Below are 21,460 nucleotides of genomic sequence, written 5' to 3'. Positions count from 1 at the left end.
CACACACACACACACGCCAACACACCTGAAGGGCAACCTAGACTTAAGGTTTCTACACACACACACACACGCCAACACACCTGAAGGGCAACCTAGACTTAAGGTTTCTACACACACACACACACGCCAACACACCTGAAGGGCAACCTAGACTTAAGGTTTCTACACACACACACACACGCCAACACACCTGAAGGGCAACCTAGACTTAAGGTTTCTACACACACACACACACACACACACACACACACACACATGCCAACACACCTGAAGGGCAACCTAGACTTAAGGTTTCTCTTTATTGCACTTGACACAAAATCCGGTGCTGTCTTCCATCCCAGATCCTTGGCGGTACCCAGGGGAAGCCAGGCACCTTGCTGAGCCAGGGCTGCTTCTAACCGCTGGGGCTGGGGGCTGCCCAAGGAACAGGGCCAGGCCCAAGGCTGCCCTCACCAGAGTCCTTGCTAAAAAGCAGAGCCCAGGTAGATCTGTCTTCTGCTCCCAGGGTCCCAGCTGGGTCGGGGCCCTGTACCCCGACCTCAACCTCTAAGGCCTTTCCAGCAGTGCGTGGACGACAGCAGCGATGTAGGGAAGACCCCTTCCCGGGGCCCCCTCCTCTTCCAGGATGTGGTGGGGCTGGCACAGGGACTCCTGGGGGAAGGGGCCCAGGTTAAGTTCCCCTTGTCACCTTCTCTCAGCTTCCCTGCCCTTGGCAGAGAGTAGGGTGGAGACACCCTAAAGGAGTCTGGGCAAATGCACTGGCCCTTCAAGATGTAGGAGGGGAAGGTCAGGGGCACCCTGGACAAGGCTGGGGGACAAATGGGATGCAAGGAAGCTGCCAGAAGGTAACAGAAGAGAGAGAACATGGGGCGCCAAGACTCAGGGGGAGTAGAAACCTGTCACTTCCAGAGGGAAATGCTGGAGTAAGCAGGCTGACACATAGAGCCCAAAGGGCACAGCCAGGGTTAGTCCTGGCCACAGCAGGAGCAGACGCAAACACAACACAGAGGCGGCCACAGTCTGTACAATTTATACATGGAGACAGGGACCCAGCCTGGGCCCCTGCATCTCCTACAAATATAGAGTTCTCTCTACAAAATATAATTTAGCCCCCCTACCAACAGCAGGGTGGGGGAAAGACGCAAGGAGAAGGCTAAGGCCCATCCCTCTGAGGGAGGAGAGGGCAGGCAGGGCCAGGAGAGGAACTGAAGCCACCCTCAGCACAGGAGGCAGCCCAGGTGGGGCTATGGGAGGGCAGCCAGAGGCTGGGGCCCAGGGGCAGGGACACCAGAGTGGGGCCTCAGAGGTCAGTGTTTGTGAGTGTGGGGGGGGTTCTCTAGTGTCTTTGGTAGGGGATGAAGGCACCACCGGTGGGGAAGGGGCAGCAGGGGAGTCTTATAAATAGAAATAGGGTGGGGGGAGAAAGTGGGGGAAGGGGTGACTTCAGGTCCTAGGAACCCAGGAGCCGAGTGTAGACGACATAGAGCAGCAGCATGAGGGCCACGTAGAAGAGGATGAAGCCGCCCAGACCAGAGGGGGGCCAGAGGGGCGGGGGTGCCCTGCCCCCAACCCACTTCACGGCCTCCATGGTGGTCCACAGCCCCTGGGCGGTGCCCTGGAGGAGATCCGAGGGCGAGCACAGGTCAGCCTGGGAAGGGAGAGTAGGACAGATGGACAGGGACAAAGGACAGACATCAGCTGCAGCAAGACAATCCTTCCCACCCTGTCCCTCATGTGCCAAGGCCAGAGCCACACCAACGTGCTGAGCGCAGGGAGGGAAGGCATGCGGGGAGGGAGCTGTGCAGGGCAGTGGCTTCTGGACAGGCTTCCTTCTGGGAGCAGACCCATTTGACAGGCCCCGCCATTCATGCAGAGAATTCAGCTGCACCCAAGACGCCACCTCTCTTTAGGGCAGAGACCAGACCTGGGCTCCTGAGAACACAACTTCCCATACCTCGGGCACCCCCATTTTTCGACAAGCTTCTAAGAAACTCTCCACATTCTTCTGAGATTTGAGAGCACTGAGTTTTGGCTAGGGGTGGGTAGGGAAGGAAAAAGAGAAACAGGTAAGGGAGAGGCTGTAGTCCCTGTCACAACCCCTCCTCCCACTCTGGGCCCCCACTGACCACAGCAGGGGAGGGCACATGAATGAAGGGCACAGAGCGGGGCCGCAGCTGGTTGGCCAGCTGACAGAGGATGACCCCATTGGCCAGAGCCTCTGCCAGGTCCTCAGGAAGGGGCCGCTGCAGCCGGGACTCTAGGACCTGGGAAGCAGAGGAGAGGGGTCAGGGTCAGCAGGGCACTCCGCCTGCCCCTCCTGTCCTTAGCGGAAGCACCAAGGTGGGCAAAGAGGGTGCCAAGGGAGGCCAAGGACCTGGAGGCTCCATGCTGAGCCCAAGCCGCGCCCACACAGAGCCCCCTTCTTACCTGGCGCAGATGAGCCATTAGCTCCTTCTCATCCAGAACCTGGGGGGCTCGCCGAGGCCTCAAGACAGAGTCTGGTGAGGAAGGGCCTGGAGAAAAAGGAGGGTATGTAGGCTGTCTCCACTGCCCACTGTCAGCTGTAGCCGGGTCGTAGTGTCTGGCCTCTGTACTTGTGGGATTTTCATCACAAAGGGACAACAGACCAGAAACTCCCAGGCCAGAAGGGAAGACCACAGCCCAGGGTTTAGCACTGGGTGAGCGCTGGGGACAGGGTTGGGGAGATGGGACCCACCTGAGCCACTCTGAGAGGAAGAGCGGAAGAGGAAGCTGTTCGGTCTCTGAATGGAGCCCAGTGGCCGGGGAGCAGGAGCTGCCGCTGGGTGCCAAGGGCAGGTGAGAAAGACATCCCTGAGTCCCCCTCTTCCCTCATGCCACCAGTCCCAACCACCCTCTCACCTACACAGGCCCCCATCTGCTTCCCAAAGCTTATCCCACCTGGTCCAGCTATCAGAAGGGGCTCCTGGGCAGTGGAGGCAGGGACGGGAGCTCCCTGCCCACCAGAAGCCCCCAGCGGGGTGGCACTGGACTTAGGCATACCGCTGAGGAGAGACAGGAAGGGCATTAGAGGGAGGCTTGGGGGGTGCACAGAAGGGGCCCAGGCAGGTGGAGGAGGGAGGACACATACTTGTAGGTGGCCTGAGTGGATCCGGCCGCAGCCCCTCCACCTGCAGCCCGGGGCCCCAGCTTCAGAAAACTGGAGTGAAGGAGATGTGGGGTCAGCAGGGCCGGGCTGGAGGGCAGGTAGCTCAGGAGAGCTTGTTTCCACTCCTTTTGGGGCCCACCACCCCGCAGAAGCCCAACCTATGCCCACACCTGTCCTTCCTGGGGGCCCCCCACACTCCACACTGCTGCTGCCTCCGCTCCCGCTCCTGCCACAGCTGCAGGGAGTCCGGGCGCCGCCGCTCCGCCCCTGCGGGCTCCTCCCGCCTGAGAAAGAGGCAGGCAGGTCAGGGGAGAGGAGAGGCCCAGGGTGAGGGAGTGAAGCGAACGGGAAGGCTCGGTGGCTCTGCAGTACCTGCTGCTGGGTGCCCTCTCCCCGTCCCCTGCTGCAGGGCTTAATCCTGGTGGCCGCTGCTCCTGAAATAAGAGCAGCAGAGGGGCTGAAGGCATGTGTTCCCCAAGCCTGCACTGACTCTCCCGCCAGTCTACTCTCATGGCGGATGGACATCCAGACAAGGGCTGGAAGCTCACCTCAGCAGCACCTCGCTCTTCTTCATCCCCAGGAACGTGGTTGTCAATGAAGTCAATCTGCTCAGGGTCTCCGTCAGCTGGAGCGGTCAGGGCACATCAGCAAGCAGCTGGGGACTTCAGGTGCCTGTCCACTCCCCCAGCCCCCTGGCCCGATCCCACTACTCACTGGAGCCATCATCCCTCCGCTCCCTGGGGCCCCGAGGCTCCCGGGCCAGCTCTGAGATCCGGAATGACAGCTCCGAAAATTCATCCGTTGACTGTAAATGCAGTAGTGCAGAGATGGGAGAGCCTCTCCAAAGTGCTGGGGGCCACAGGGTTCAGGGCTTGGGGTCTGCCACTAAGCTACCCCTTCCCCAAGATCCTTGGGGGAGGGAAGGAAGAGGACAGCTAGGGCCATTGGTCACTCGGAGGTTTGGAGGTTCCAGTTAAACGGTCCCAGCTCAGAGGTTCTTCCCAGGGCTGAGACCTGCAATATTCCTTGGAAAGGAGACCCTTACCTCATTTCCAGACCACCTCTTGCTGCCACTGTCAACACTGTGGAAGCCTGAGTCCAGCCCACCATCATACCGACGTCCCGGAAATAAGTCCTCAGCGGGGCTGGTGGCAGCCAGAGAGAGCTGGTCAGTCCTGTACCGGGCAGCAACCCCCTCACCCTCCCACCGCAAACCATGGGGTCCCTGATGCCAGGAAGGGGCATTAAGTGCCCAGGGGCTCCCTTCCTTCCCACTTGGGACTTACCAGGGACTGAAACTTGGGGGGCGGGAAGGGGCTAGGTCCCCCAATGCAGACCCCACATGCTGCCCAGCCTCTGTTGACAAGTACTTGAAGATGTGAAGCTTCCCCTTCAAGCAGACCTAGGTGTGAGAGGCACATGGAGGGGAGTTAGGGAAGGGGGAAGGGGCTCCCCAGATCCAACTTGGCTACTGAAGGACCCACCCCAAAACTCTTGCCCATTCTCAGCCCTGTCTCCGTGGTCCACCCAGGCCCACCCCTCACCTGGGCAGGTGGGCTTTGCAGGGGGTTGCTGTCCAGCAGAATGACCTGCAGGTGCCTGAGGCGGCAGAAGGAGACCGGGATGCGGGAGACACGGTTACAGGAGAAATCCAGGCGGACAAGAGGAAGGTCCCCCAGATCTGGGGGTGGGTGAGGGAAGAGTCAGGAGCCTGGGGGCCTCATGCTCACTTCCTCTGCCCTCTGCTCTGACCAGATCAGAAACCTGGGGTCCCACACGACCTCTGCCCTGGCTGGCTAGGGGACGCCCAGAGACTACCTCCCTGCACAAATCTGGCCCACCTTCAGTAAGTCTATCAACTTTAGGCCCTGCCCAGCCCACCTGATTCCCTCCTTTTCCTGTGTCCTACCCACTCCACACTTCAGCCCACCCTCATTCTCAAGTGGCTATCACAGAACCAAACAAAACTGTGACATCACATTGCTCAAAAACCTTCCATACTTGTGGCTGGGACTGCAGAGGGTGATGAGGCATCGCGATTCCACCCTCATTTCACTAGCTACGCCCTCCCCCTGGGTGAAGCCATGCTGCCCAAGGGAAAGGGTGCCTTTTTCTTTTTAAAAAAATTTTTTTATTAAGGTATTATTGATATACACTCTTATGAAAGTTTCACATGAAAAAGCAATGTGGTTACTACATTTACCCATATTATCAAGTCCCCACCCATACCCCAATGCACTCACTGTCCATCAGTGTAGTAAGATGCCACAGATTCAGTTTGCCTTCTCTGTGCTATACTGTTTTCCCTGTGATCCCCCACACCATGTGTACTAAGCATAATATCCCTGAATCTCCTTCTCCCTCCCTCCCCACCCGCCCTCCCACACCCCTCCCCTTTGGTAACCACTAATTGAGAAAGGGTGCCTTTTTCTAACTTCTCCAAAGAGCACATCTGGATTAGTGGAGACACAGAATAAAAATCACCATTCCCTGACCCAGCACGGTCAAAGTGTTCATGATCTGGCTCAGCCCACATTTCCTACCTCACTACCCACTCTCATACCACATCCAACAACCCTCTAGCCCCTCAGCTTCTGGGCCTTTCCACATGCTCTTTGCTCAGCTGGAAGAATGCCATTTTTCTGTCCCACACATCTTTCAAGGTTCAGCTCGTGTGGTCTCCCTCCAGGAAATCTTCCCAAACATTAGGGTGGGATTCACTGCCGCTTCCTGTGTCCCCCAAGGCATTTGGCTGGGGTCTCCTTTGTGGCCCTGATCAAATGCTTATCTGTACCACTACTGATATGGAAAGGAAGAAGGCTGGAGGAGTAGGGAGCCCAAAGAAAATTGGTAACCACCAGTCTCCTCTCTGTTGTTCTTTGAAACCAAGGCCAGCATGGCACAGGCCCTTCCTGTCCAGCCTTGCCTCCCTAACTACACCCATGCTTTGATGCAGGCTTCCCTTGGCCTGGGATGCATAAGGAAGGAGAACTCTCCTTCAAAGGCCACTCCTGCTCTGCCTCTGCACAGCCGCATGCCCACTGACCCCCGCAGTGCTTTAGAAGTCCTGTTCTAGCACTTTCCTCAGCTTGTCTCTCCTCATGAAGCCATTATGTTTTAAGAGTTGGCCCCAAATCTGAGTGACATCACTCACATCTACCTGTTCTTCACCTAAAACACACACACAGAACTGCTGGCTCGATAAAGGGAGGTGTGCCTGCTTTGGAGCAGATGCTATCAAATAATGGGGTGCATCACAATTAGCTCACTAAAATGGGGACGCCTGGGCTTCAGCACAGGACTCCTCTGACTAGAATCTTTGGGGACTAGGCACAGGGTATCACCAGCCTCAGGTGTTTGCAAGTTCCTGCTGAGGTGAGTGGGGACACTGGGTAACCTTTGAAACATGAGATTCTACAGGGTGCCAACACGTTCACCTACTCTCCTTCCTATGCCTTTTTGTGTGTTTGTAAAATAAAGCTAATAATCCATGCCTTGCCAGCCTCAGAGGACTGCTAGTCAAGAGCAAATAAACTTTTGTACAGTGCAAAACCCTGAGCACCTAAGGTATTGTTTTTCTGTGAAGATTCCTCGCCTATGACTTCTCCAAGGTAGATGCACACACATGCACCTGCATACACCCCCAGCTGTTCATTTTTCTCACCATCAGGCAAGGTGCTGAGCTGATTCCTCCGAACATTGAGATCCCGTAGGGAAGGAAGGCTGCACAGCTCTGCGGGGAGAGACTGCAGCTCATTGCTGCTCACATCCTGGAATCAGGAAAGAAGTAGGGAAGGAGGCACGAGACCAGGAGGGGCAGAACCACCACCTGCCTCTGGCTGTCTCCTTTAGTCCTGGCCTTTCCCCTAAAGAGGTCCCTAGAGCCTCAATGCTGCACAGCCCCCACACCCACCCCCGGTTTGCCGTTCCCCATCCTCACAAGCTGCCGCAGGCTTCCCAAGGCGCTGATGTCAGGAGGCAGGGCTCCCAGTTTGTTATTGCTGACGATGAGCACCCGCAAGGGCAGCTGGCAGATGTAGGGTGGCAGGAACGACAGCTGGTTTCGGCTGTGGAAGGGACAAAGGCAATGGGCTCGCTCCCCAGGCCTAGCATCCCAGTGTTGCCCTCCTTTCAGGGTCACTCAGGGCACGTGGGGCTGAGAAGGACGAACTCACACGCTGCCCTTGTCACGCCTCCTTTACCTGAGGTTGAGGTAGGTAAGAGCTGTGAGATTCCCCAAGGCTGGGTTCAGGCATCTCAGGCAATTGTGGTAGAGGCTCAGGCCCTCCAGGGACACCAGCTGGCATGCTGCCTCTGGCACCTCGGGGAACCGGTTCCGGGACAGGTCTGGGAAAGTAAGTGTCAGGAGAGAGTTTTGGAAAGGCCCAGCCCTGGACAGGAGGACCTGTAACTTCCCCAGAGCCAGCTGCCCAGCCTTCTACCTCCCAGTAGACCTAAATCAGGCCTGTAAACCTGGGCTCCCTGGGGACAGAACAAAGCCTTCTGCAAAGTGAAGCACATTCCAAACATGACCAGAATGCAAACGGAAGGCGAACACGCTAGGGTCACTGGGACACAGAAGCCAGACGTGGGGGATAAGCCATGAACATCATCTTCAAACATGCAAATGAAGGGCCATCCAGGAAGGATGGCTGGATTCTGTAACCCTGGCTTTTTGTTCCTGTTGTTTTGTGATGCCAAGAGAGGTGCAGGGCAGAGGTGGTAGGAGAGGTTGGTGCTCCAAAGAAAACAAGGTGACAGGGCTGGGAGGCTCAAGGTAAGAGTATGGTCAACCTCTGGGGAGACGATGGAGAAAGCCCATCCTTCCTCAGGGGCCCAATCGCCCAACCTCACCCTGCTTCAACACAAGGGAAAAACCAAGGGTCATTACAGCCCGGCTCTAGAGTTAAGTAAGGCTCATGACACTGGACAAAGGTTTTTCACCAGCCCCTGGGATCAGTAAGCCAAGTCACAGGATCTCTGAAGTAACAGACTCCCTAGGACCAGGAGGGGAAGGCAAGCCAACCAAACTGGAGGTGGAAACTAGAAATCCCCAAATCCCTCCCATCTCAGTACACCTTCTTCAGGGCTGGCCTCCTTCCCACCCTCTTCCAGGCCCACAGTCCTCCTCTACGCCCTTACTGACCCAGACTTCAGACGATCATGTCTTTTGTCTGTGCTGTGGGCATGAGTGAGGAGTGGAGAGGGCGGAAAGGAGGGTAGACTCTATTACCACTCCCTTATCTCAAGCGGTGGCTTGCTATTCCAATGCAAGGAGTCAGGCATTGGGGTTCCCACCAATGTGGGAAAACTGATTAGACCTCTACCAGCCCTGGTTTCTGTTTCCTCCGCTTAGCCTGTATTGGCAGGGGCCCAGGGCCTGCTGGGGGGAAGTCCCAGGCAACAGAACTAGGGGAAGCATCTTAGATACCGCCCCCACCCACAGAAAGAGGTGAGCAGAAGCCGGGGTGAGGGGAAGCTGGGGTATACCCCCAAGAAAATGGGTCTTGTGACAGGAAATGAAGTAGAAACAATCTGTCAGTCCTAGATCTGGTGGGCCCATCCACTGTGGATGACAGCCTGATGCCCAGCAATCATTCTCTCCCCCTCTCTGCAGCAGCACAGATGCACACAGATAGAAGACCGTCCTGGGAGAAGGGAGAAGCCAGTTCCAGAGGGAATGGGAGGATCAGATGTGGCTCTCCTCTCACCCTCCCTCCACCTGCCTGCTTTCCACAAGGCCACAAATGAGTGTACATGCCTGTGGATGAAGGGGGTGGAAGACAACTTATCAGGGGTAAGCAACTGGTGGGGCCAAAAGCTAGGAGCGGAAGGGAGCCCAGGCTGGAGGAGGCAGGGCACGGGAGGAACAGGATGTGGTCTGTGAGAACAAGCTGCACTTCTCCTTTGTGAAAGCGGCCCCTCCCCCTCTCAGGATCCATCCTCCTTTGCGGGGGATGAGGTGGGGGTGGGGCGGCCCAAGGACCAGAGCCTAAGGGAGGCCCAAGGACCAGAGCCTAAGGGATATCAGGGACCTGTGCCATCAGAAACATGCAAGGAAGATGAAGGTTCAGAAAGAGCTGGGAAAGCAAAGAGAGTTCAACACGATTCAGGCAGCAGAGCACTGAAGCTCTTAGTCTGGATTGGAGGGCAAGGAGGCATGGAGAGCAGGGTATGGGCAACACTGTGTTTCTGTGACTTCCCCTTTCTGCCTCAAGCTATAAGCACCCTCCTTGCAGAGGGGAGGGCACAGGAGAGCTTTGAATAAAGACCCCACCTGGCCTAGAATCTGGGCCCTGAAAGGACTGAGGATTCCTGTGTGGAGGGCAGGGCAGAGCAGAGAGGGATTCTCCAGAAGCTGGGATTTTCCCGCCTCACCACACAAGCTCATTTGCAGGACTGACTGCACCCTGAGCCGGAATGCTGGGGGAGGAGGAAAGGGGGCAAGAGATGGGAGGGGCCAGGGAGTACTTAGTTTTCCCCAGGAGTCCACTCAGAGACAGAGCCTTAAGGAAGTAAAGAATAACATTTGGTCTTTGTCAGAAAACAAGCAAGGGGGAGGAAAAGGGAACAGACGGCGAGTGTCACACAGCTGCTAAGGTCAATCTGGAGAATGGGGGAAGGCAGCTGGGGGAGACTGAGAGGGATAGGAATGGCTCCCGGGGCTCACCCATTCCCTGGACCCAGTGACTGCATAGTGGGCAAGTTAGTTTACCCAGCAACCCAAGGAAAATGGAGAGGTTTCAACTGGTTCTCCCCAGAAGAGTGGGGTAAAGAGTATCTGTGCCCACTTGAGAGTTAACAGGTGAAAAGGCACCTGCTAAGGAAGACACCAGTTCCAGGGCAGTACCCCCGGGAGAACAACCCCAAGCCCCATGTCCCACCCTGGGCTAGGCTGGGGTGGAGCTTCGGGAATGCAATCATCCTCCCGTCTGCCAATCTCCACCCCGCCAGCTGCCAGCCCAAGGTCATAGGTTGTTGCTTCCAGAGCAGCTGAGGCCTAACTCACCTGTTATAGTAGAGTCCCCCACACCCTACCATCAAGAGACACCAGGGTGGAGGAGGCATGATTAGAGGGACCTTGTGGGTGGGGGAGTGGAAGGACAGTGGGACAGTCTCTAGCTTCCCAGCACTCCTAGCTAGGAGATAAAATGTCCTTTCTTTCAGCAACTGCCTCAAGTCCCTCCCCCTAAGAAAAGCAAAAACTGAAAGGGTAATTCTAGGGTCTTCGTGAGATCACAGGCTCCATAGTGACCTTACACACGCAGGAGGGAGGAGTCTCAGATAAGGGGGTCAGGGATAATAAGCGGAAGAGCTGGGGAGAAAGAGTTCGGGGAGGTTTGTTTCTTTCCTGTAGGCTGGCTGGGTGAACAGTAGACAGGGCCAGCGACCTCAGGGGGCGGGACTACAAAGTAAGCAAAAACATCACGTCGTTAAGGGCAAATCCATGGGAACGGGGGAAGCCTGGGGCTGCTCGGATCGCGGTGGAACGTGGAAAAAGGGTTGGAGACAAAGTGGAGGAAGAAAAAGGAGTCCTTAGAGAGGCTGCTTTCTGAACGGATCGGAACTGAGGTTGAAGAGGTCATGCAAATTAGCCAACCAGGTGAGGGGCGGGACCATTCTACAGGTAGGCAGATATGCAAATAAAGCGGAGGGAGGTGAAACTCTGACCACGCTCGGCCTGGGACGCTGGGCTTTCCGTTTAAAAGAGAAATGTGTTCTCAGTTTAGCAGTTCTCAAAGTGAGGAGTGAGTGGCAGCAGGCTTATGTAAAAGTGCAGGGTCGAGAACCCCGACCGCCAGGTGAAGGGGCGGGCCACACTCCCCGGCCTGGGAGAAACATGCTGGGGGCGGGAACATGCAAATGAGGTCCCGGCCGGGCTCAGGGCCGGGTGCACTCACCAGCCTGGGTGATGTCTGACAGGTCGTAGCTGCGAGCCGCGCCCCGGGGGAAGTGCTTCAAGCGCCGGTTAGACAAGTTCAGGATCCCGGTGGCCACGGCCTCCTCTAGGGCCCGCTCTGCACTACGGCTCCCGGGCAAACCTGGAGACCCAGGAACAGAGGTCGTGGCCGCTGCTTCCTCAACCCCGGCGGCGAGGGGGGCCGCTACCGCCGCCGCCATCCGCTCCTGGCGGCTCCTGCTTTCTGACTGACGAGACCGGCCGTCCCTCCTTGCCCCTCCCCCTCCTTGGAGCCGCCGTAGTCGCTTTAAGGGGGAGGAAGCGAGCGCAGGGACCTTGCAGACCAATCGGGGTCCCTAGAAGCGTCGGAAGTGGCTAATCAGAACCCTCCGCGGGGGTGGAGACTCCGACCCGGCGGAGAGACAGGGAAAGGGAGGGGCACTAGGTTGGAGAGCTAGCCAACGGCCGACCCTCCAGGCCGGCCCGCCCCGCGCAGCCGCATCCAATCGCAATGCTTAGGGCTGGAGATAGAGCCAATCAAGTCAAAGAAGGAGGCGGGGCTCCAGCAGTTGACTAGAAGAGCGGCGGAGAGCGCGCAAGCCTGTGGCGGGCTCTCGTCCAATGAAGACCAATCGCAAGCCAGATACAGGCGAGTGACTGTCAAGAAGACCAATTAAATCTCCAGAGGGAATCTGGCCCGGCCTCGTCTCTGAGGGACGGTTCCCCCTACCAATAGTGGAGGTGACGAGGCGGTCCCTTCGATGAGGAGAAGGCGGGTGAGCTAGAACTTTTGAAACTGAAATAAAGAACGTGAGCGCGGCCCACCGGGCCGACTGGGAGAAATACGGGGGTTAGAATGGCGAGTGCGAGCTGGACGAGTTAGGGAGGAAGCCAGCACTGAGGGAGTGAGGGACGTCGGAAGGTGTAAGGCGACACTTGAGGCCAGTGTGCCGGGAGTCGTTGCGCCGAGGGTACCGTGGAAGCCACTCCGGCTGCGGGGGCTGAGGCCCTGCGACCGTCTGCAGAGTCCCGGCGGTCAGGGGGGCTTCCCAGAGACGAGATGCTGAGCTCTGCCCTTGGAGAGAGGGTTGTAGGAGACCGGGGAGAGCTGCTGCCCTGCCTGCCAGCCTGGCCAGGGAAGCGCGCCTAGGCAGGAAATGTGATGAGAGGACCTGGGGTTTAGTCTAGATGTCCATCTGGAAGACCTCCGTTGCACAAATGAGGAGACTGAGGCGAAGGGAAGTTGGTGCGTTGGCCAGAGCGAACAGCAAGTTACTGACAGTTTGCACTGGAAGCCAGGTGGCCCACCTCACCCGCTTTTACAGTGGACTCTGTTCGCACCCTCTTTTTCTCCCAGGGTGCAATGGAGTGGATAAAGGGGACCCCCATACAAGAGGAAGATGACGATTCTTGCCTGCTGAGATCTTAACATCCTTTTAGGTGGCAAAATATTATCAGTCCATTTAATACGTTGATAGTTGCCTAACCACAAATAACTGAAGGCTGTTTCTCATAAGGCACATCTCAGATGTTGGTACTCCTAAACATTTATTGAATTATTACGATTCCATCCTAGGAGTCCCAAACTAGCTGTTTACTCGTCACCATGAATAAGGGGTTTGACTGGATGTTTGACAGTCTGATAGCTGGCACAGTAAACGCATGAAAGTGTAATACTGCAGAGCTGAGGGCTGGTTGTCCCGGACTGGATTTCCCAGCTACTGCATAGGTCCGTCTGTATAGATCCTGGGCCCCTGCCTGGACATATACAACATCAACTCCTGTGTCTCACATATGTCAGCCCCCCTCCCCCCATAAAGCTAAGGTAGTACCCTAGACTCTGGGAAACATCCAAAGCCTTCAGAGTATCTATCCCTTTCTTCCACTGTATTAGATTGTCCATACATGCATTGTTACTGTTCCAGGAAATCTGCTTTGGGATGTTTTTTATGAGACTGTAAAGAGTTTGTGCTGAATTGTTCCCACTTTCATCCAGTGTGTGTATGCTTTCATGAGATAAATGATTAGCAGGGTCACTTTTCCCCCCTCATCTATGAAACTGAATTTATACTTTTCTTTTTCTGAGTTTATACTCTTGAGCTACTAATCCCCCAGAGGCCCTAGCCTGCTGAGATATGAAGGATTCACTAGTGTTTGTACATACAGAGTTAGTGCTAAAAGGACCTCAAGCAGGAAAACCTGAAAGTAAAGTCCTCATCTACCAGTGTTCACACTTAATTTCTCCTGTAAAATGCATATCCCATGAGCCATTGAGTGACTAGAACTGAGCTAGAACCCAGTAGCTGTCTGAGAGAAAATCTCAGGCAAGGTTGAGGAGGAAAATAGGTCACAGTGGCTGGGCAGTGAGGTCACAGAGAGGTTTGTCTGCCCCAGACTCCATGGGGGAGGGGCTAGGAGGCAGAGGGGCCCTAGAGGTCCCCCAAGCCCAGGCAGGGGACATGGTGTGGGAAAAGCAGCAGGGACGGGGGCCAGGGAGCTGAGTACCAGGCACCAAGGGGGCCAGAGAGATGAGGACGTGAGCAGGGAGGGGGCAATCAGGATGGTAAGGAGAAGCCAGAGATGGAAGCTGCAAAGATTCACCAGGCTGTGCAGACAGGAGGAGGGGCTCAGGGGGAGGCGGAACCAGGAAAGGGAAGGGCAGGAAGTGTTTGGGGGAGGGATGATTTGAAGAAGTTGGACCAAGCAACAAGGCCGACCCAGGGAGGGGTGACACATGGACTTAGAAGGATTTGACAGCACAGAGGTGGAAGTCAGAGCTATGAGCCCTCAAGACAGTAATGAAAGGCTGTAAGAAGGGAAAGAGGCATGGCTCTCATGGAACACCTGTGCTCCCCTTTCTCCCTGGGTAGATGAAGCGGAGCTGCCCTTCATGTGGCCCAGAGCCTGGGGGTGAAAAGAAGAAGGGGAGAGGGAACCTTATTTCTGTTCAGTTGTTCCCCCCAGAGCTGGTGAGTCCTTGCAGCAGGGGAGGTAATAGTAAAGGACTGGGGGCCGGATCACTGGGCATGCCTGTCAGTGACCCCTACTTCCTCCCTCCTGCCCCCCAGGTGGAGCATATCATCTCATTCCTCCCAGTCAGAGATGTAGTCGCTCTAGGCCAGACCTGCCACTACTTCCGCAAAGTGTGTGATGCTGAGAGCGTGTGGAGACGCATCTGTCGCAGGCTCAATCCTCGTCTACGGGAGCAGGGTTCTGGGGTCCGGCCCTGGAAGAGAGCTGCCATTCTTAACTGTACACCTTCCCCAGAACCTCCAGTTCTCTTTGTCTCTGGTGCTATCTTATTCTGGCCTCCTTCCTGCTCCATAAAGTTGCCTCAGCATTCCCAGCCAAACTCCCAGAGCCCCTGTCTGGAAGGCACTTGTTAACAGTGCAAACATATGCCATCAAGCACGTCAAGGCTCTGTAGACATCCCACCCAGAGCCCCCATTACCAGCATCCCTACCAAACTCTCTTCCAAATCTCATCCTTGAGACATCCTCCACTTCCCACACCTGCAGTTTTCCTTCCTTTAAACCAGGGTTTCTTAACTTTGTCACTGTTGACATTTTAGGCCAAACAGTTATTTGAATTGGGAGGCTGTCCTGTGCGCAGTAGGGTGTTAGCAGCATCCCCAGCCTCTGCCCATGAGATGCCAGTAGCCCCTCCCCCAGCTGTGACAGTGTCCCCTGAAGGACAAAATCCCAGGTTGTGAACCTTGCTCTAACCCCCATCCTGTCCCAGCAAGCCCCTATCCAATTACTTCATCTTCCACACTGGAGGTGGAGATACAGATAGCAGATCCAGAGCTAGATGACAGGGGTTACTGGTTTTTCTCAGTCATTCCTTTTCACTCCTCTTTCTGCTTGTTTTCTATATTCTTATATTCCCTTGAAGTGTCTGATGCAAGGTTGAACCAAAGAACTGCTCACTTAGAAGCAAGTGTCTGGCCCTGGGCTGAGGTGGGGTAGAGAACTAAAGTCCAGACTTGGGGCATAATTAAGCATGTCTTCTAAGTTTTCCATATGTCCTTTGGAAGGCGTCTGCTCCCTAGTCCTGGGGATAGGGAGAAGGTAAATACCAGGGTATCTGAGAAATGCAGTTTTCACAAGCTCTGATTCACCATCCTTGTGTCAGCCTGGCTCCTTGAACTTTACATCTCCTTCCTTTATCCAGACACGAAGGGCCTGTATTTCCAGGCATTTAGGGGTCGCCGCCGCTGTCTCAGCAAGAGTGTAGCCCCCCTGCTAGCTCATGGCTACCGCCGCTTCTTGCCCACCAAGGACCACGTCTTCATTCTTGACTATGCAGGAACTCTCTTCTTCCTCAAAAACGCCCTGGTCTCCTCTACCCTTGGCCAAATCCAGTGGAAGCAGGCCTGCCGCTATGTTGTGTTGTGTCGTGGAGCCAAGGATGTGAGTAGCAGAGCCATGGCAGCAGAAAACCCACCACTTCTCTGGAGACCCAGGGCCCACCCCAGTCCCAAGGTGGTGTCCTAAGAATGGCAGCCCTCCCATACCAGGAACTGGAAAACAAGGCCTTATTTCCCTACTCTGGACCCAAGTATCTCATGTCCCACTCCAGGATCCAGTTGGCCCAGCCTCATCCCACTCTAGACCTAGATTCAGACACCTTCATCTTTCCCTACAGTTTGCCTCGGACCCAAGATGTGACAAGGTTTACCGCAAGTACCTCTATGTGTTGGCCATGCGGGAGCAGCCTGGAGCAGTAGGCACCAGCAGCAGCCAGGCCTGTGACTGTGTCGAGGTCTATCTGCAGTCCAGTGGACAGCAGGTCTTCAAGATGACCTTCCACCACTCCATGAGGTTCAAACAGATTGTGCTCGTTGGCCAGGAGACCCAGCGTGCTCTACTGCTGCTCACAGGTGTGGCCCCGAGCAGTGGTTTGCAAACTGTTTCCCACAGGCTCTTGCTGCAGGGGATGCTCAGGGAAGCCTTGCACATGGGGCTCTGCATGACACCTCATTCTGCTCTCCGATCAAATGGCTCTGCTCTTGTCTGTCTCCTAGCCTAGGATTCCACACATTTCATATGAATAAAGGCCCAGCCATAAAATAGTTGGAAACCACTGCTCTAGAGAAAGCCTGGTTTTTAAAATTCTAGCCTCTCCATCCTCCGTGCCAGGCACCTCACTTTATACCCCCAACTGTCCCCCTGCCCTGCTTTCTCAGTGTTCCCTATATTTAACCACATTCCCAAGCCTGAGAACTTCTGCACTTCTTAATGCTAAGCAGGGCCCTGAATCCCCCAGACATCATTCTTCCTATCACTCAAATTGGATTCTGCCAAGTCTAACTTCTGGGTTTTCTGCTCCTCTCATGCTGAAGGACTTTCCTGATTTCTTCTGGGGGGCAAGGGGCTGGGGTCTTGGGAATGAACTTGCGGCCACTCTTCCCCTATTTCATCTCTACCCTTTTTCTTCCAGCCCCACTCTGGGGCAGTAAATGTTTCATCCCATAGGGCTTAGAGAGTCTATTGGGAAGGTAATGCGGCCATTAGAGGGTCCCTCCCCCACATAACTGTCTGCTACTCCCCACTCCCAGAGGAAGGAAAGATCTACTCTTTGGTAGTGAATGAAACCCAGCTGCACCAGCCACACTCCTACACAGTCCAGCTGGCCCTGAGGAAAATGTCTTGCTGCATGCCTCACCTGCGGGTGGCCTGCATGGCTTCCAACCAGAGCAGTACCCTGTACATCACGGGTGAGAACCATCTCCCTTCTGCAGCAGACCCCAGCCCTAGATGTACCTCCTAGATGTGGACACCCCCTTATCATTACTCCAGCTCTGTGGTGGACCCCTTTGACCATCCCAGGGAAAAGATGAGTTTAGGTTCCCAGACATCCTGTCTGGTGAATTGCTAGTGGGTGTGCAATTCCCCAGATCTTGCAGCTTTCATTCCAGGCGGGGCCTTATCCCTAGGTAATGGGGGCCCAAAGCTGCTGAGCTGAGGGCTCCCAACCCCCCAGACCAGGGGGGAGTATATTTTGAGGTGCATACTCCGGGGGTGTATCGTGATCTCTTTGGGACCCTTCAAGCCTTTGACCCCCTGGATCAGCAGATGCCGGTTGCTCTATCGCTGCCTGCCAAGGTAGGGTCCTGGAAGAAAGGGGCAGACCAGAGCGGGAGGCTAGGGACTGAAAGGTCAAAAATATGGGCAGAAACCAAATGATCAGGGGACAGGGGACTCAGGGGGAGGGGTGATGTAGAGGGCAAGGCCAAAGAAATCAGCTGGGAATGGCAGGTTTGCAGTTGGGAGATTTGGAGCTCAGAGGTCCTCTGGAGGGAACTGAATGTCTACCTCTCTGTTTTATCTTACCTCCTAGATCCTTTTCTGTGCTCTTGGCTACAATCACCTTGGCCTGGTAGATGAATTTGGCCGAATCTTTATGCAAGGAAATAACAGATATGGGCAGCTGGGAACAGGGGACAAAATGGACCGAGGGGAACCCACACAGGTGAGATTGTTTCCCAGCAATGCTCATCCTAACCCCTTCCTCCACTTCCATATCCCCTGGATCTCCACTTTTCTGCTTTCCTTAGACTCCACTCCCTACTCCCTGGCGAATTTAAGGCAACCAAATGTAACGTCTGTGTAACCACTGCATGGCTTACCCAGCTTGGCACTGTGAGGTCTATTCTGTGCAGTGCAGTAGGGATTTAGTGAAGTGAGGAGACCTGGTGGGCTGCAGTAACTAGGACAGGTGATATGTGTGCAGAGCCTAGGAGATTAGACAGGATTCAGGTGGGTATAGGGAAGGGCAGTCTGTGTAATGGAGATAAGGACAAAGCTTGCATATACCTGGAACAGTGAAAAGACTGACCTAAAGCAGAGGGAGCTTTGGAAATTGGTATAGGTGGGTGTGAACCTGGAAAGGTAGAGATCTGGGAAAGAGTCCTCAGGGATTCTGAGAAGGCACCTCCAGGGGTGACTGCAAACAGGTCATCTGTCCATGGTGCACAAGAGGCTGCCAAGAATGAGAAACCCACTGGGAGGCTGTTGAGTGATGGCAGCACTTGAGACAAGGGCCTGGACGCTGTACAGTGGCAGCAAGAATGGAAAGGAATAGCTACATGAGATGTTTTGAAAGAAAATAAACGGGTTCTGAAAACAGATTGGATGTGTGAGGAAAGGGGTGTAGGACAAAGGTGGCTCTGGCAATACATCCTTTAAAGAAAGGTGGTATCACCAACCAACAAAAGTTTAAGTTGGAAAGGGATGCAGGTTTGAGGAAACAGGAAGAGTCCAAATTAGATCCCAGGTTGAAACAAGGTTGAAATGACAAAAGTAGAGATAGAGGAGAAAACTGGAAATAAGGCAAGGGAATGAAAAAATTGTCTGAGACAGGAGGCACACCCTCTAATGTCAAATCCCAGGAGCCACAGGGCACAGAAAGTTTCAAACAGGAGGGTTTCATTCATGGTAACAGAGTGATAATGTAAGACCATACTTACGGACATGGAAAGATGGTCATGCCAAATTTTTAGGTGAAAAAAAAAAACGATGAATTGGTTTACATAGTGAGATTCCATTTTAGTTTGAAAATCTACAATTTGTATATACATATTTGTATAGGCAGCAGTGAAGAAGAATATCCAGCAAGGTGTTAATAGGTGGTGGGGTTTCCAGTGATTTTTAAATTAATTTTGCCTCCCAATATTTTATGATTTTTCTAATGATCATAAATTACTTATCTCTGTCTCCAAAATGAAAGCCCTCACAATCTCAGGAGGAAGCGTACAGGAGAGGCAGCTGAAAGGTCAAGTGCATTTGGAGAGAACATGTCAGTAGCACAGTAGGAAGAGAAGGGACATCACAGGACGGTTCAGGAAAGATTGGCTGTGGTGAGAACAAGAATGTGGGCAGCCTCATACTGGTCATATAACCAGTTCTGCCGCCTAAAAGACAGAGAAACAGCAGCAGGAATCATACAGAAATGTTTCTTCAAAGTAGAGTGGTCATTTTGGAAAACAGCAATATGACAAGTTGACAGTGCTGCAGAGGGAAGGGAGAAGAAGTGGCAGGAAAGTCCTTCCTGGGGGCTAACCAGGACTTGCACGGGGAGGGGCAGTCTTTCAGCTTTGGGGAGAGGAAGGACAGTCCTGGTCCTGAGGCTGGAAGGTAGGATGAGGGACTGGACTGGCACTGGCCCACATAGTGAGTGTGACTAGTCAGTAGTAGGCCTGCCTTAGGCAAGGAGCCTCTTTTCTGGGGAGCAAAGATGAGCAACCAACAGAAGTGCCAGAACCCATGTGGTCAGACTGGGATTGCCAGAGGATCAAGGAGTGAGAGACCTCTGCCCAGCTACATTCAGGAGGGTGGACCCCCTTGGGGTGGGGAGGGGACTCTGGGCCCCACTTCTCTCTCCTAGTTTGCCAAGATTCTGCCTTGAGCCTTCTTATAGCCCTTCTTTGCCCTGAGCCCCCAGTCCCTTGGTGTTAGCTCCCTTAGGGGCCCTGGCCTGTGTCCGCAGGTACATTATCTACAACGCCCCATTGCCCTGTGGTGTGGCCTCAACCATTCCCTGGTGCTGAGCCAGGGTTCGGACTTCAGCAAGGAGCTGCTGGGCTGCGGTTGTGGGGCTGGAGGCCGCCTCCCTGGCTGGCCTAAGGGGAGTGCCTCCTTCGTCAAGCTCCACATCAAGGTCAGAGCAGGATCAGGCAAGAGGGCAACCAGGGAGGGCAGGCACAATAGAGCCAGCTAGCCCAGCGGACTATAGCTGGGGCTCCTGCAGGGCCCCAAGGCCCAGCACCACCCACCTCCCTTTCTGGCAATATACCAAAGCTTCTGGCTCTCTCCCTTAATCCCTGGTGACCCTCTCTGACCTCACACAACCCCATGTCTCAGCCAGCCCTAGTTCACTTGCTGGCTCAGGGCTGGTCTGAGAGGGAGGAACACAAAAGCTGGGGCTCCCTGGAACCCTACAATAAAGGCCCCACTTCATCACACCCTTCTCTCCTCCAAGGTCCCTTTGTGTGCCTGCTCCCTCTGCTCTACCAGAGAGTGCCTCTACGTGCTGTCTAGCCATGACATCGAGCACCACCCAGCCTATCGGGACCTACCAGCCAGCAGGGTGGTGGGGACCTCTGAGCCCAGCCTGGAGGCCAGAGCACCCCAGGACCCTCGGGGGGTAGCCTGGGCCTGTGAAGAATACCTCAGCCAGATCCACAGTTGCTCTACATTGCAGGACCGCATGGAGAAGATGAAGGAGATCGTGGGCTGGATGCCCTTGATGGCCACACAGAAGGATTTCTTCTGGGAGGCCCTGGATATGCTGCAGAGTGCTGCTGAAGGGGTTGGCCTGGGCCCCCCAGCCCCTGAGAACTGACCCCCCTTCTCCTGGTCTCCTGGAGGGAGAGTCTGGCCCTGGGCCAGGGGCTAAGGAGAGTGGAGTGGGTGCAAGGAGAGGGGGATACAGAAGGGGGGCCTTCTAGACATGACAGGGTGTTTTGTAAAATGTTCAGGGGCTACCCAGGAGCTAACCTGACTATCATGGACAAGAGATTTGATGGACAAATAGAATAAAAGGCTGAAGTGAGGCCTGGTTTGGAACCCTGGGGCCTGGGAGAAAAACTGGGCTGGGGGTGGGGGCCCGATGCCTGGCCAGAGGGGAGCGCAAACAGGCAGCAGAGCAGTAGTGGCTGGAGATTCAGTGCTGCAGAGCTGACAGCACCTGAGGCCTTCTGCTTGCTTCCCCTCCCTCTCCCAGGATGAGCCCAGCCTTGTGGACCTGTGAGTCCTGGGCCCATCTTCTGGAACATCTCAGTCAACATGTGCTACTGGGTTCCTCCACTTGGACCTTCTGTCTGCTATGCTTATACCCATCCTGAGGAAGCCGGTTCCTCTGATTTCAGAAACTTCTCACCCATTTCTTTTCATCCCTGTGAAGTCAACCCCCTCTCTTCCTGTTTACCTCAAATGCTGTCCTTTTCCCTTACTTTCTACTCCATCTTCTTCTTTTTTGACAAGGGAGACACTCCCTTTATCCGCATACTATGTCTTGCTACCCCACTCCTGTGCCTCCAAATGTTCGGGAGAGAAAAATGGGAGAACAGAGTTCTTTCTCCTTAGCTTAGTCTTGTTGGGGATGGAAAGAAAACAGTAGAAATTTTAAGTGGAAAATAAGCTGGAGCAGGGAGTGGTCAGGAAGGGGGTGAGTGATTAGAGGTTGGGAGTCCAAGAAAGGACATCCTCTGGGTGCTGAGGAAGCAGGAATGGAGAGGATCATGGGTGGGCTGGAGAATCCTCAGGAAGGACCAGAGGCTGTTTTCAGGATGCTCAGGTACTGGACAGAGCAGGTTTCCAGATGACGTTACTTGATGCCTGGATCATGGCTGAGAGCCTGATGCTCCCTCTGCCCCTCCTTGCTCCACCCTCTACTTAGGTCAATATTTATGTGTCCTGGACCTAGAGAG

At 54.7% G+C, this 21,460-nt stretch overlaps 2 protein-coding genes across 5 annotated transcripts; one reads left to right on the top strand and one right to left on the bottom strand.

The window, feature by feature from the left end:
• Positions 1-268: 268 nt before the first annotated feature.
• Positions 269-11,384, bottom strand: LRCH4 (leucine rich repeats and calponin homology domain containing 4). 4 transcript variants are annotated; one of them, XM_036904597.2, is made up of 19 exons: positions 11,029-11,384; positions 7,330-7,474; positions 7,068-7,194; positions 6,792-6,897; positions 4,672-4,808; positions 4,414-4,529; positions 4,173-4,272; positions 3,842-3,932; positions 3,676-3,752; positions 3,500-3,561; positions 3,298-3,411; positions 3,110-3,178; positions 2,920-3,023; positions 2,717-2,800; positions 2,428-2,513; positions 2,127-2,264; positions 1,955-2,032; positions 1,575-1,648; positions 269-651 (listed from the first exon to the last, which is right to left on the bottom strand). In XM_036904597.2, exons 1-19 carry the CDS (start codon positions 11,246-11,248, stop codon positions 540-542), a joined length of 2,040 nt encoding a protein of 679 aa, XP_036760492.2. In that variant the 5' UTR covers positions 11,249-11,384; the 3' UTR covers positions 269-539. The 4 variants fall into 4 exon arrangements, with proteins under 4 accessions (XP_036760492.2, XP_036760491.2, XP_036760495.2 ...); XM_036904596.2 differs by having other exon boundaries at positions 269-1,648; XM_036904600.2 differs by lacking the exon at positions 1,575-1,648.
• A 141-nt stretch (positions 11,385-11,525) lies between these two features.
• Positions 11,526-21,419, top strand: FBXO24 (F-box protein 24). The gene is made up of 10 exons (XM_036904610.2): positions 11,526-11,803; positions 13,898-13,996; positions 14,096-14,279; positions 15,202-15,440; positions 15,676-15,910; positions 16,589-16,747; positions 17,014-17,135; positions 17,371-17,502; positions 19,519-19,689; positions 20,011-21,419. Exons 1-10 carry the CDS (start codon positions 11,789-11,791, stop codon positions 20,371-20,373), a joined length of 1,719 nt encoding a protein of 572 aa, XP_036760505.2. The 5' UTR covers positions 11,526-11,788; the 3' UTR covers positions 20,374-21,419.
• The last annotated feature ends 41 nt before the right edge of the window (positions 21,420-21,460 follow it).

This window comes from Manis pentadactyla, chromosome 10, assembly GCF_030020395.1.
Source record: "Manis pentadactyla isolate mManPen7 chromosome 10, mManPen7.hap1, whole genome shotgun sequence".
In the NCBI taxonomy this organism is placed as follows: Eukaryota; Metazoa; Chordata; class Mammalia; order Pholidota; family Manidae; genus Manis; species Manis pentadactyla.
The sequence above is the reverse complement of the archived record's forward strand: the minus strand, read 5'-3'. Positions and strand labels throughout refer to the sequence as shown.

Coding starts and splice junctions, on each gene's coding strand:
- LRCH4 (XM_036904596.2), bottom strand. CDS start 11,248: ATGGCGGCGGCGGTAGCGGCCCCCCTCGCCGCCGGGGTTGAGGAAGCA. Junction 4,273..4,413: donor CCCCCAAGTTTCAGTCCCTG/GTAAGTCCCAAG, acceptor GGCTGCCACCAG/CCCCGCTGAGGACTTATTTC. Junction 3,412..3,499: donor GAGAGGGCACCCAGCAGCAG/GTACTGCAGAGC, acceptor CCTCTTTCTCAG/GCGGGAGGAGCCCGCAGGGG.
- FBXO24 (XM_036904610.2), top strand. Junction 15,911..16,588: donor TGCTCTACTGCTGCTCACAG/GTGTGGCCCCGA, acceptor CCCCACTCCCAG/AGGAAGGAAAGATCTACTCT. Junction 17,503..19,518: donor ACCGAGGGGAACCCACACAG/GTGAGATTGTTT, acceptor CTGTGTCCGCAG/GTACATTATCTACAACGCCC.